Below are 15,361 nucleotides of genomic sequence, written 5' to 3' on the forward strand. Positions count from 1 at the left end.
GACGCCACACAAGTACAAACTCTGATTCTGAAGTTTTCAACTGGGGGCTCCAGAATCTGAATTTTAATTAAGAATTCCAGAAGATCCCAATGCTAGTAGGTCAGGAGATTTCACTCTGAGAAATCACTGTTAAGGCTGTCTTGTGTATCTATCTCAATCTCTTTGGCCCTACCATCTTCTGATTTACAGTGAATTGGATTCATGTTAATTTGGATTGCTAAAATAAGCTCCTCACTGATTTCCCTAGTGCTAGTCTCTTATCCTTTCAAATGAACTTTTATACAGTACAAATTCTACCCTATCACTTGGATGTAAAAAACATATTCCATTCAGCCAATACGATCCTCTTGGTAAAACTGTTATTGAACCAGGCATGTTTTGCCTATCACACAGCTTTCCAATCACTGAGACAATGAGTTTTGCAGCAGAGAAAGGGTTTATTCACAAGGCAGCAAAGTGAGGAAATGGGAGAACAAGTTGCACATCTACTTCCTTGAATACGGGTTTTAGGGATATTTATGGGATAAAGAAGCAAGATGGTCTATGATGGGAAGGTGATTGGAGGTAAGGAAAAGTGAGGTAATTGGCAGTCTTCACAAGCATAGTCAGAATTTATAGCTCTTCATGGACACAAGTTCAGAACATGGCAGTGTTAGCATGATCTGAGGGTGGAGTTTTGGGCCCAGTGATGTCAAAAGGCCACCCATCAGACTCTCATGCAAGCCCAGTTGAATGATAGGGAGGCTCAGCCAGTTTGAACTGGGCAAGAGTGGACTCCAGGTCCCTGAAAAACAATCATTAGTGTGGTGACCTATACATCAGAGATGTTATCTATAAGGAAGCTAGTAGGAATTTAGATATATATTATTCAGTCATGTGACTTTTAGCTATATAGGGTTTTTTAATCAACAAAAAGCAAGTGATTAAAAACAAGTGAGGCAAGTAAAGTTTGGTGGACCTAGTCAAGTTAGACCATGGTTTCAAAATCCTATCTCATTTAGTATGTTGTCATTGTCGTCATCATCGTCGTCGTCGTCATCATCATCATCATCATAGCTAACACTTAAAGGACTCCTGCTCTGTACCAGATGCAAATCTAAGCACACAGTGATTTAATAGAGTCATCTTCAAAAACCTTAAGAAGAAGGAACTGTTTTCAGCTCCAGTTTATAGATGAACATCACAAGGAGGAAGATAGAGCTGGAACTGGAGCAAGGGCAGTCTGCCATGATGGGTGACTGTTACTCTATACCAGATAACCAGATTTCTTCTGTAAATCGTAACTGTATTAGGCTTTGTAGGCCAGGAGTCAATGTTCTCAACTCTTTTTTAAAAACTTTATTTAGCTAGCTAATTCGTGAGCTAGCTTGGACATATTCTGCTACCTTTTTAAATTGATGCATAATGTATATATTTTGGGGTACATGATATTTTGATATATGCATACAGTCTGTAATGATCAAATCAGGGCAATTGGGACATTGATGACCACAAACATTTATCCTTCTTTATTTTGGGAGCATTCTAATTCCTCTCCTCCTGCTGTTGTCAACTATGCAACAAATTATTCTTAACTATAGTCCCCCTACTATGTTACCAAATACTAGATCTTATTTTTTCTAACTATGTACCCATTAATCACCCTCTTTTTATCCCTCACCTCCTCCTACACTTACCAGGCTCTGATAAACATCAGTCAGCTCTCTACCTCCATGAGATCCACTTTTTTAGCTCCCACATATGAGTGAGAACATATAGTATTTATCATTCTATGCCTGGCTTATTTCACTTTGCATAATGACCTCCAATTCTCTCCGTGTTTGCAAATGACAGGATTTCGTTTTTTAATGGCTAAATAATATTCCATTGTGTCAGTATACAACATTGTCTTATTCATCCATTGAGGGACATTTAGGTTCATTCCACATCTTGGATATTATGAACAGTGTTACAATAAACATGGAAGCACAGATATCTTTTTAATATGATGATTTCCTTTCTTTTACATGTTCTTTCTCCATATACTCACTGGCATCCATTATTTTTTTGTGTTTTTGATAAGAGTTATTTTACCTGGGGTAAAATGATATCTCATTGTGATTTTGATTTGCATTTCCCTGATTATTAGTGATGTTCAGCATTTTGTGTATACCTGTTGGCCTTTTTGGTATCTTCTTTTGAAAAATATCTCTTCAGATCTTTTGCCCATTTTTAAATCAGGTTATTTGTTGTTTTACTGTTCAGTTGTTTGAATTCCTTATATATTCCAGATATTAACCCCATGTCAGATACATACTTTGCAAATACTTTTGCCTACTCTGTGGGTTATCTCTTCACTTTGGTTACTTCCTTTGCTATGTGATCTTAATATGATCCCATTTGTCTCTTTCTGCTTTTGCTGCCTATGCTTTTGAGGTCTTACAGTGGAAATTTTTGCCCAGACCAATGTCCTGAAGCATTTCCCTAATGTTTTCTTCTAGTAGTTTTACAGTTTTAAGTCTTGGATTTAAGACTTTAATCCATTTTTATTTGATTTTTGTGTATGGTGAGAGATAGGGGTCTAGTCTCACTTTCTGTATGTGGTTATCTAATTTTCTCTCTACCATATATTGAGGAGGCTGTCCTTTTCTCAGTGTATGTTCTTTGTGCCTTTGGCAAAAATGAATTGGCTGTAAATGTGTGGATTTATTTCTGGGTTCTCCATCCTGCTGCATTGGTCTATGTGTCTGTTTTGTGCCAGTACCATGCTGGTTTGGTTATTATGGCTTTATAGTATACTTTGAAATCATAGAGTGTGAGTCCTCCAGCTTCATTCTTTTTGCTCAAGATTGCTTGGCTATTTGGAGTCTTCTGTGGTTCTGTATGAATTTTAGGGTGGTGGTCCTATTTCTGTGAAGAATGTCATTGGTATTTTGATAGGGATTGTGTTGACTCTTTGGATTGCTTTGGGTAGTATGGACATTTTAACTGTATTCTTCTAACCTATAAGCACAGGATACTTTTCCATTTTTGTGTCTCCTCTTCAATTTCTTTTATCAAAATTTTATAGTTTTTCCTGTAGAGATATTTTATTTCTTTGGTCGAATTTATTACTAGGTATTTTATATTTTTTGTAGCTGTTTTAAATGGGATTGTTTTCTTGGTTTCTTTTTGAGACTGTTCATTGTTGGTGTGTAGAAATGTCAATGTATGTTGATTTTGTATCCTTCAACTTTACTAACAGTTTTTTTGTGAATTATTTAGGTTTTTCTCGGAATAAGATCAGGTCATCTGTAAACAAGACTAATTTGACTTCTTCCTTTCCAATGTAGATGTCCTTTGTTTCATTCTCTTGCCTAAGTGCTCTGACTAGAACTTCCAGTACTATGTTGAATAAAAGTGGTGAAAATGTCCTGTGTTATTTCACATCTTAGAGAAAAGGAATTCCATTTTTCTGCATTAAGTGTGATGTTAGCTGTGATTTTGTCATATATGGCCTTTTTTGTGTTGAGGTATGTGCCTTCCATACCCAGTTTGTTGAGCATTTTTATTATAAAGGGATACTGAATTTTGTTGAGTGTTTTTTTAGCATCTATTAAAATGATCATACAGTTTTTGTTCTTTATTCTCTTAATAAGATGTATTGCATTTACTCATTTGCATATGGACTGTTCTTGTATCCCTGGGTTGAATCCCACGTGGTCATGCTGAATAATCTTTTCAATGGGTGTTGTATTCAGTTTGCTAGTATTTTGTTGAGAATTTTTGCATCTGTCTTCATCTGAGATACTGACTGTAGTTTTTTGTTGTGTTCTTGTCTGGTTTTGGTGTCAGGTAATCCTGGTCTCATCAAATGAGTGTGGAAGTATTCCCTCTTCAATTTTTTGAAAAAGTTTGAGTAGAATTGGTATTATTCAATTGTTTGGTAGAATTCAACAGTAAAACCATTAGGTCCTTGGGTTTTCTTGATGGACACTTTTTATTATTGCTTCAATCTCATTACTCATTACTGGTTTGTTCAGATTTTCTATTTCTTCATGGTTCAATCGTGGTAGATTGTATATGTGCAGGAATTTATTTATTATAGGTTTTCTAATATGTTGGCATGTACATGTTAATAATAGTTTCTAATGATCCTTCATATTTCTGTGGTATCAGTTGTTATATATTCATTTTCATTTATTATTTTATTTGGGTCTTCTCTCCTTTTTTTTTCTTTATAGGTTAGCTGGTTTTGTTTATCTTTTCAAAAAATGAACTTTTCATTTCATTGATATTTTGTATTTTTTAATCTCAGTCATTTACTTATGCTCTGATTTTTCTTATTTCTTTCCTTCTAAAAATTTTGGATTTGATTTGTTCTTGCTATTTTAGTTCCTTGAGGTGTATCATTAGGTTTGTTATTTTAATGTTTTTTATTTTTCTATGTAGGCATTTGATGTATTGCTGTAAACTTCTCTCTTAGTATTGCTTTTGCTGTATTCCATAGACTGAATATGTTGGGTTTCCATATTAATTTGTCTCAAAAAATTTTTAAATTTCCTTCTTAATGTCATTGACCCACTGAGTAGGAGCATGTTTAACTTTCCTGTGTTCATATAGTTGCCAAAGCTGCTCTTCTTACTGATTTCTAGTTTTATTCCATTGTGATCAGAAAAGGTACTTGATATGATTTTTACTTTTTTGAATTTGTTGAGACTTGTTTTGTGGGCTAATATGTGGTCAGTTCTGGAGAATGTTCCATGTGCTGATGAAAAGAACTTGTCAGGCCGGGCGCAGTGGCTCACGCCTATAATCCCAGCACTTTGGGAGGCTGAGGTGGGTGGATCACAAGGTCAGGAGATAAAGACCATCCTGGCCAACATGGTGAAACCCCGTCTCTACTAAAAATACAAAAATTAGCTGGGCGTGGTGGCACGTGCTTGTAGTCCCAGCTACTCAGGAGGCTGAGGCAGGAGAATTGCTTGAAGCCAGGAGGCGGAGGCTGCAGTGAGCCGAGATCATGCCATTGCACTCCAGCCTGGGTGACAGAGTGAGACTCTGTCGCAAAAAAAGAAAAGAATTTGTATTCTGCAGCTGTTCAATGAAATGTTCTATAAATGTCACTTAGACGTATGTGGTCTAGTGTTTAGTTTATCATTGATGTTTCTTTGTTGATTTCATGTCTGGATGATCTGTCTATTAGTGAGGGTGGGGTGTTGAAGTCCCCTACTATTACTGTATTTCAGTCTCTCTCTGCACTTAGATCTTTTCATGTTTACTATATATACTTCTTTCTTTGAACAAGCTTTCTGCATCTTGCTCTTTTCAAACTCCCTCTTGAACTTCAGTGACTGTTAGATGTGCTCTTTTGAGGTCATTCTCTGTAGACATTTGTTCATTTCATCATTTTTCCTTTTTTCACCTCTGCATATTTTCAAATAGCCTGTCTTTGAAATTACTGATTCTTTCTTCTGCTTTACTCATTCTGCTCTTTAAAGCCTCAAATTCATTTTTTACTTCAGCAAATGTATTTCTCAGTTTCAGGATTTCTGTTTGACTTTTTAAAAATTATTTCAATCTCTTAAACTTCTGATAAATTTATGAATTGCTTTTTTGTATTATCTTGGAGTTGGCTGAGTTTTCTTAAACTACTATTTTGAATTATTGATCTGAGAGCTCCCATATCATCATCTCATTAGAGTTGGTCATTCACTCCTTGCTTTGTTTGGAGAGGTCATGGCTCCCTGTTTGCTGCTGTTTCTTGTGGACATACATCTATGGCTTTACACTGAAGGATTAGTTATTTATGCCAGTCTTTGCTGACTGGCTTATTTTGGTCTTTCTAGAGTATGTTTGCTTAGAGGTGATTTGTATTCACCTGTTGAGTTCCTTAATTCTAGACACTGCTTACTTTTCAGCACTATATGGAACATTAAGCCCAGGTTTGCCTTGACTCCTAGAAATGCTCGAACTACTGACCATCCTAAATTGAGGGTAAGGGGCCCCCCAAAAATACTCTGACTTTGTGGAAAAGCCAGCTAGGGGCTTTGTGCCCAGAAGACCCATGGAGTGTGCCTCGTACAGTGTGGTGCTGTTGAAAAGCCACTCTGATTTGGCATTGCCTTTGGCTGAGATAAAGAGCAGAGTTTCATGGGTTGCAGTTGCTAGTCTCACCTTCGCTCTTTATCACTAGATGCTTTCAGGGAATTTTGTCTCTATAGACACTTAGAATACTTCCCACAGGTTGAGGTAAAAAGCAGTTTTCCTGCAAGGGAATGTAAGGTGGCTGAGTGGAGAAAATGACTGCCCACCTCAGTCTCACTTTCTCCAGTGTAGAAACCATGAGTCTAGGGGGCATTTTCTACGTGCAGTGCCTGAGTAAATTTGGGTAGGGGCATTGCAGATAGAGACGTTCTTTCTTCTACTGCTCAGAGTGTTTTATTTCTCTGCGGCTCTGGGTAACGTCTCAGCCTCAGATTTGAGTTCTGGGATGTTGCTGGTGATAGTCTTAGCACTGGATATTTGTTTTGGGTTTTCTGTAGGCGAGAGTGAAGCCAGATTACTTCGACTCTGCCATTTTGGTGATATCCCTCTGTGTTCTCAAATCTTTGCACAACTGTTCTCAGGTAAAGGTTAATACTTTTTACATTTAACATTTAAAAATGTAAAATCCATTCTTTACTCATAGGCCACACAAAGCCAGATGGCTGCTAGATTTGGTGTGTGGGTCCTAGTACCTAGTACCTAGTGGGTACTGACCTTTGCTGTGTACTAACACTGAAAGCTATTTGGGATCTGGTACTTTATCATCTGCTAATTCTCGCTGTTCTCCTAGATCAAGCTTGGACTTTAGGGGAACTCCTTGGAGAAAATGCTTGATCAGTTTCCCTATTATTCCACACACCCTACACATCAGTTGTACACTTCATCCTAACATGTGAACTTTCATTTCCTTTGTCTTCCACACTGTGAGCTCCTTAAAGTCTTCTAACTTTTTATGCCTAGCACCTGACACATGAGAGGAACTCAAAAACTATTAGTTAAATTGACAAACAGAACCATATATTATTATTTTAACTAAAGGTTTATTCTAGTTGAAGGACTCACTTTCCTTTTAACAGTTAACAAACATTTTGTAACACTGGACTAGGCACTGGAGTCAGGGGGACACAGAAGGCTCAGTCTCTGCTCTGAAAACTCTTACAGATTTACTAAATGCTGTTTAATTTGCTAAGTGCTGCCAAGGGAGGTTGCACTGGCTGCCACTGGAGTGCAAAGAATGGCGTTGGTCAGTTCTGCAGGTGAGGATGTAGTTGGGTGCTCAGGAAAGGTTTGGAGAAGCAGTTTCCTCTTGAATCAAGTCTTAAAAGATGAGTAGGTTTTCACCCAGAAGATAGGGAAAGGGTATTTCAAGAAAGAGGGTCTTGTGTCCTGTGGACAATAAGGACCTCAACATGGCTGAAGAATAGAGTATAAATGTCACTGTGTGGGGTCACTTGTGGTGAAAAGCGAGGCAGGGACATGATCACACAGGAAGTTGCAAGGGGTTGGTTAAGAAGTAAGTGTTTGTCCTATAGGCCAGAATATACTAAGCTCCCTAATATTGAAGACTCTTAATGCCAAAAAAAAGTCCCAGACAGTCATGAATAGTAGTTATATTTTCTTTTAACTATGTTACAGACAATGACTAAGGCAAACGTAGATTCAGTGAGCTCTAGCAGAATAAACTAGCCCCAGTAGGGATCTGTGAGCTGTATATGAGAACTGCCGCTGTCAGACAGGGAGAGCAGTTGAAGAACTGCAGTTGGGGGCAGGAGGGATAAACTGATCACATTTACCTTTTGGAAAGATAACTGTGGGCCAACAAACAAAGGGGAAGAGACTGGAGGCAGAATGAACATGGGTGAGGGAAGCAGAATGAAAACAAAGTCAAGGAGAGAAACTTGGATTACAAACAGTTTATAAACTGGATACAGAATGATGATATCTGAAAGAGCAAGAAAAAGAGATGGTTAGGAAGGTGAATGAGGAGCCAAGAGAGATTGTTGTCATGGGGGCCGAAGGGAACCATCACCTGGAACAAACAGTAAAGAGGGCAGATACCACAGTGCATCTGAGCGTAGGCTGTGGGGCCAAACATCACGTGTCACATCTTAGCCCAGTACTTCCCGTCTGTGTGAGCTTGAGTAACTTTTTTGCCTTATTGACTCTAATTTCCTCGCCTATAAAATGAAAAAATCTCTCTGAGACTTACCGAAATGATCAAATGCATTAACACATGGAAAATACTTAGAATAGTGCTGGGTGCTTGCTAGAGGATCAGTAACTGTTAGTTGTTATTGTTTGTTTGTTTGTTTGTTTTTCAAATAATGATTAGCAACTTGAGAGAATGAAGCTTGTTTATCAGAGTCATAGGTGGTTTGTATCACATATGTTTCAGTAAAATGGTAGGAAAAAACAAAGAAAAAAAGTGATAGGAATAACAGTCAGATTAAAATAGATGAAGGAGAGAACGGGTGGTGAGAAAAGAAAAACAGCAAGAAAAGAGTTTTCTATAGAGAAAAATTTTTTGAAAACAAGGAGAAAGGTACAAGCAATATTAAGACCCATCAGAAAATATTTTGGAAACCTAATCTTATTTATTTTACAGTAAAATCATCTTGATGATTATATATTTGCTTTGAACTTTTTTTTTTCTTCCTTTTGAGATGGAGTTTCGTTCTTGTTGCCTAGGCTGGAGTGCAGTGGCACATTCTCAGCTCATTACAACCTCCACCTCCCAGGTTCAAACATTTGCCATTAAGTTACATTTCCATTCAATGAAAAAATGAACCAGAGCGAATTTGTATCCCATTTGAAATAAACTCCAATGATATTTGCAGACCAAGCTAACTTCACATGTGCTTGCTGAATGTTCTGTGCCATATTTTACATGCATTAACACACATTTGATTCCATAGCACACCTACCTATGAAGTAGATGTTAGTAGTGGTAGTCCCATTTTACAAACGAGAAAATATAAAGCTCACATAAAGTGAAAAATGAGCCCACACCACCAGGACCAGTAAGAGGTAGAGGAACTAAAACCAAGACATACATACATACATTCATTCATTCACTCATTCATTCATTTGAGACAGTCTCATTCCATCATCCAGGTTAGAGTGCAGTGGCACGATCTCAGCTTACTACAACCTTGACCCCTAGGTTCAAGCAATTCTTGTGCCTCAGCCTCCCGGGTAGCTGGACTGCAGGCATGCGCCACCACACCAGGCTAATTTTTTGTATTTTTAGTAGAGATGGAGTCCCACCCTGCTGGCCAAGCTGATCTTGAAGTCCTGACCTCAGGTCGCTTCAGCCTCCCAAAAAGTGCTAGGATTATAGGTGTGAGCCACCGTATCTGGCAGAACCAAGACATTTTTAAACTCAAAGCTGGATACTGTTAACTATACAGTATACCATGTGTGTTCTGACTGGGAAGCCTGGAAGTATTTGCTCTGTCTCTTCACAACTGGACCTTCTCAAACATCTATTTTGTTAAATGCCTTCCATTAAATTGGTCCAGGACTAGAAGGTTTGGGTTCATAGCCTTGTTTTTTGTTCACTCACTAGCTAGTGAAACTATAGCAAATCACTCAGCTGATTTTTGTCTCGGTTTCCTCTCCTGCAAGTTATATAAGGCATTGTCTGCTTTATTCACCTTCATTCTCCAGCAAGCATAGAGCAGAGCTTTTCAGCGGCTGTATGACATGCAGCACCTCAACAGATTGAACACAGTAGCAGGTATAAGAATCTGACAGGCTTCTGTTAAATAAGACATTAAAATTAGGTTCACAAAAATCTAAATTCCATTTTTCATTAATTTTGTTTGGGTAATGTTATTTTTAATAAAAATTATGCTAATATATATATGGTGAGTTTATTCATATTCTTAAATTAATTTTTAAATTTTTGTCAGTTTTAACTTCTAATACCATAAATATTACTTGATATCATCTGTATGAACCAGTGCCCTGTAGGGGTCTGAATGTAAAAGAGTTTTGAGACCAAAAATTTTAAGAACCATTGCCTTCCACTGTCCTAGGTATTATTCTATGAATCATCAAAATTAATCCTCAAAAAAACACCCCTTTGAGCTAGGTAACGTTATTAATTCTATTTTTAAGATACTGAAGTTGAAGCATAGAGAAGGTAAATAAATAGCCCCAACTTGATACTGCTTAGCTGGTAGCAGCATTCAAATATCAACCCACGGAGTCTGATACTAGAGCTTTCATGTGCTTCTGTGTTTGATAAACTGTAAGTACCCTTAATAACCCAAAATAGACCTGTAATATTTTTATTTCCATCTTTTTTTTTTTTTTTTTTGAGATGGGATCTTGTTCTTGTTTCCCAGGCTGCAGTGCAATGGCTCAGTCTTGGCTCACTGCAACCTCTGCCTCCCAGGCTCAAGCGATTCTCCTGCCTCAGCCTCCAGAGTAGCTGGGATTACAGGTGCCCGCCACCACGCCCGGCTAATTTTTGTATTTTTAGTAGAGATGGGGTTTCACCATGTTGGCCAGGCTGGTCTCGAACTTCTGACTTCGTGATCCGCCCGCCTCAGCCTCCCAAAGTGCTGGGATTACAGGCATGAGCCACCACACCCTGCCATATTTCAAACTTATTTCTAACTAGTGATGTATAATATCTCCATCAATTCTCATAAATTTGATGCTATTTTATATATTAATCTTAAATTTGATGTATATACATATTTATGTGTATATATATTACTGCTTTAGCAATATAAAGTAATGGTGAAATAACTGGGTCATCGACAAATATAGTCTCTAAATTATTAATAGGTTATATTCTGCAAGTTTTCTTGTTAAAGTTTCTAGGAACTTTGCATGCACCTACAAAAGCAATGTTATAAATCTTATTAGGTTTGTTGGAACTTAATATACTAGCAAGATACCATAGTGAGGAGTCTCACAAGCATTTGACATCTCAGTCAAGACTTCCTGGCTATAAGTGATATGAACTCATTCAAAACACCTTAGCCAAAAAGGACACAAAGACAAACTCCTGGACAAAAGGTGACCAGGGGCCCCAAGAGATCTAGGAAACAAGAAGCTGCCATGAACTTCTCTTGGAGTCTCTAGGGCTGTGTGACTTCTCATCTTGCTTCTCTTTGTACGTCCCTTTCATCCTTTTCTCTTTCTCCACAATGGTTTTCTCTATTTTTTCTGTGCCCTGGTGGAAGGTGTTCCCTCTTTAAATGAAGCCCTCTGATTCACACATCCTCCAAGGTCTTTCAATGCTAAAGACAATGGATTATCTCTGAGTTTCAATTCCTACCTCCAGAAGAGAAAAATGTGGGCCAGGCACAGTGGCTCACGCCTGTAATCCCAGCACTTTGGGAGGCCGAGGTGGGTGGATCACTTGAGGCCAGGAATTCAAGACCAGCCTGGCCAACATGGCGAAACCTCATCTCCACTAAATCTACAAAAATTAGCTGGGCGTGGTGGTGCACACCTGTAATCCCAGCTACTCAGGAGGCTGAGGCACAGGAATCACTTGAACCTGGGGGGCAGAGGTTGCAGTGAGCTGAGATTGCACCACTGCACTCAGCCTGGGCAACAGAGCAATACTCATTCCAAAAAAAAAGAAGAAAAAGAAAAATCTGATTGGCCTAGCCAGGTCTAAAGGGCTTAGTAATTAACACCCCTCTTCACTGCCTGAATTATGAACCCAAAGAGAAAAGAATCAGTAGGTGAGAAACAAAACAAGTCACTCTTGTCTTTAATAAAGCTGGTATTGGAGGATGAGGCTTAGGTGCAAGAAGAGCAGAGGCGAATGATAGTGCACCTACACAACATTTGCATCTTCAGGGCTCATCCATTCACCCCAGTGGCTCCTTGCATTCTGCCCAGTGGAGATGAAAGGGAAGAAGACCACATCGTGAGCTGTTAGTTTATAGTGGCACTGATGTGTTTATTTCATTATATCCTTCTTTTCCTTCTTTCCTAAAATACGTATGGTAAAGGGACAAAGGTTAATGGGGGTAAGAGGTTTGTCCATTTACCTTACAGTAACAGATGTTTTAAGATGATTGTAATCTCTCTGTTTTAACTAAAAATGACTGAAAAGTTAATTCAATTCTGATTCAGGATCTGGATCGAAATCTGAGCAGACTCACAGCATCATTTGAAAAAGCAACAGCTGAGAAAGTCCGGTGTCAAGAAGAGGTGAACCAAACCGACAAAACCATCAAATTAGCTAACAGACTTGTCAAGGAACTTGAGGCAAGTTAAACCTTTTCTTCCAAACATTCTAACTAAAATATTCAGATCTGCTCGTGGGAATTTTATTATTTGCCACCAATAATAACTAAATAGACATGGAATTAACAACAAAGGATAATATTTAAAAATCACTCATACTGTGGCTCTAACTCACCAGAAGGAAGAAATGATCAAATACATATCTTTTAATATATAGTCCTGAACTCAGTGTGCCATCAGTCTGATCTCCAATGAAAACAGGGAAGACATATACTTTATCAGAAGTTAGTGGTCTTGTATCCACTTTAAGACAATGGAGTACATCAGCTGTGGGTGGGTTATGTATTTATTTTTTCTACTTTCTCCCTTCCTTCCTTCCTTTCTTACCACATTGTGAAAAAATCCTTTAAAAATGAAAATAAAGCATGGTTTTCTTGAAATAGGTTATAAAACTCAGGATGGCTGCTAGATAATTGTGAAATTGAACTGTTGTCTTATCCTTTTAATATACATTTGCCATTGAATTCTACCAGCAAATGATTTCTTTCAAGTGAAACCTGGTTGGCTTATGGTTTTATTATTACCTCTTTTTATAGGTGACTGACATGCTAATGTTAATAGTTATTACATCAGGTAAAGGTTTTTTATAATTCTTATTAACATTCTCTTGCTTGAACGTGAGTGGTAGAGGAACATCTGTTCTGTGACATCAGTGTTCACAGATTGTGTTTGCTCTACAATGTGGCATTCAACAGTTCTGGGGAAATCACCGAATGTCTTCAACTTTGTTTTCTTGTGTCTAAAACAGGGATGTGGATAATGTTTCCCTTACAAGGTTGTGATGATGCTCAAAAGACATAATGTATGTTCAAGTATTTCCTAACAAAAGTCAAAGAGATAAATAACGAAATTTTAAAATAAGAAAAGGATTTGAATAGACATTTTGCCATACAAAATACGCAGAGAGCACATGAAAAGATGCTCAACTCCATTAGTCATTAGGGAAATGCAAATTAAAACCACAACAAGATACCACTTCATAACCACCAGGATGACTGTAATAAAAAATATGGACAGTAATAGTATTGGCAAACGACATGGAGAAATGCTGGTTGGAATGTAAAATGGTTCCGCCTCTTTGAAAAACAGTTCTGCAGTTCTTCAAAACATTAAACATGAAGTTAGCATGTGATGCAATCATCTACCCATAGGTATATACCCCAAATAAATGAAAATAAACGTCCATTAAAAAGCTCATATGCAAATGTTCATGGCAGTATTATTCATAATAGCTAAAAATAGAAACAACCCAAATGTCCATTAATTGAAAATGGATAAATAAAATGTATATCCATTTAATGTAATAGTATGCATCTATAAAAATGAATACTGAGTTATGCTACAATGTATGAGTCTTGAAAATATCATGCTAAAAGAAAGAAACCAGACACAAAACCAGATATGTGATATGTGATATCTTATATCATACAGAGGCACATTCTGCCTGTGTATGAAATGTCCAGAACAGGCTAATTTATAGACGCAAAATAGACTAATGGTTGCCAGAGGCTGGACAAGGGTGTGGGGTTTGGGGAGTGACTACTACTGGATACACGGTTTGTCTTTGGGGTGAGGGAAATGTACTAAAATGAGCTAGAGGAGATAATTGTGCAAGTTTATATAGATAGTAAAAACCACTCTACTGTATATTTTAAAGGGTGAATTTCATGGTATGTGAATTATATCTCAATAAAGTAGTTACTTTTTAAAGTATAAAGTCTATAACTACTATTAGAAAGTATATAAAATATATAACTAAAAAGTAGTAACAGTGTATAATTAAAAAGTATATAACTGTATTATTAGAAATGCCTTTAGCTGACAAATGTATAACTGTACTAAAATATGTAACTGTACTATTAGAAATGCATTTGGCTGGAGGTGATATCTAACTTTTACAGTGGCTCAAACAAATGGGAGCTTATTTTTCACATATTACAGAAAATGCTAAGGCTAGACAATTATCAGTGTTGATCTAGATGATTAGTGACCAGCCACCTAGGCTCTTTGTTGCCCTCTGCCTCTCCACACTTAGCAAGTGGTCATTCACCCTCATGCGTTTTGCCTCATGGTCTCAAGACCGTTGCTACACCTTCAGATTCAGAGAGACGACAGAGAAAGGGAACAATCTATATCAGCTGGGGTTTTCTCCTTTTATGAGAAAATCTTATGTTTTTCTGGAAATGTCTCTCTGGCAGACCCCCACTTAAGTTTCTTTAGTCAGAACTAGATAAACTCCTAACTCCACCCCACACCTCCTGCCCCCCCAAAAAAAAAAAAGTCTGGAAAAGGGGGAATGGGGCTATCATCATTGGCTTAGCAAGTCACCGTTCATCTCATGGGACTGGGCGCATTACCATCCTATTCAGATTCAGGGTTCTCTTAGCAAGAAAGGGGGAAACATGTTTTAGGATAGCTAGGTGATAGCCTCATTTCTTGTAGTAGTTTATTTTTGTTTTTTTTGTTTGTTTGTTTGTTTTTTGTTTGTTTTTTAAGAAGGAGTCTTGCTCTGTCACCCAGGCTGGAGTGCAGTGGCGTGATCTCGGTTCACCCTGCCTCCTAGGTTCATGCCATTCTCCTGCCTCAGCCTTCCGAGTAGCTGGGACTACAGGCACCCACCACCACACCCAGCTAATTTTTTTGTATTTTTAGTAGAGCGGGGTTTCACCATGTTAGCCAGGATGGTCTCGATCTCCTGACTTCATGATCTGCCCACCTCAGCCTCCCTAAGTGCTAGGATTACAGATGTGAGCCACCACACCCAGCCTATAGTAGATTTTTAAAACCCTAAATTATTACCACAAATTTAATTCACCAGAAGTTGAAATACACTCTTTCTCTGAAATGCATAGTTCATTATGCAGAAACTCATAATTCACCCTGCAAATCCCCTCTCCATTCCATCTCAGTAACTGCAATTCTGTTCTTCCAGTTTTTCTGGCCCAAAGCTTTTGAATCACCCATGACTCTTTCTGACATCCAGTCCATCAGCATGTTCTGTTGACTCTGCTTTTCAGGTCCATTCCAAATCCCAGCACTTGGCATTCTCTTCACCTCACCATGCTGGTCCAGG

General features: G+C 38.0%; 1 protein-coding gene across 1 annotated transcript in view; it reads left to right on the top strand.

Annotated features, from left to right (window-relative positions):
* The window catches only part of DNAH11 (dynein, axonemal, heavy chain 11), a 387,500-nt gene that overhangs the window by 255,295 nt on the left and 116,844 nt on the right, over positions 1-15,361 (top strand). Inside the window, exon 62 of the mRNA XM_011973963.1 lies at positions 12,115-12,253. Coding sequence (XP_011829353.1) covers positions 12,115-12,253 — 139 coding nt within the window. The remainder of the gene's footprint in view (positions 1-12,114; positions 12,254-15,361) is intronic.

This window comes from Mandrillus leucophaeus, unplaced genomic scaffold (assembly GCF_000951045.1).
Source record: "Mandrillus leucophaeus isolate KB7577 unplaced genomic scaffold, Mleu.le_1.0 Scaffold140, whole genome shotgun sequence".
NCBI lineage: Eukaryota > Metazoa > Chordata > Mammalia > Primates > Cercopithecidae > Mandrillus > Mandrillus leucophaeus.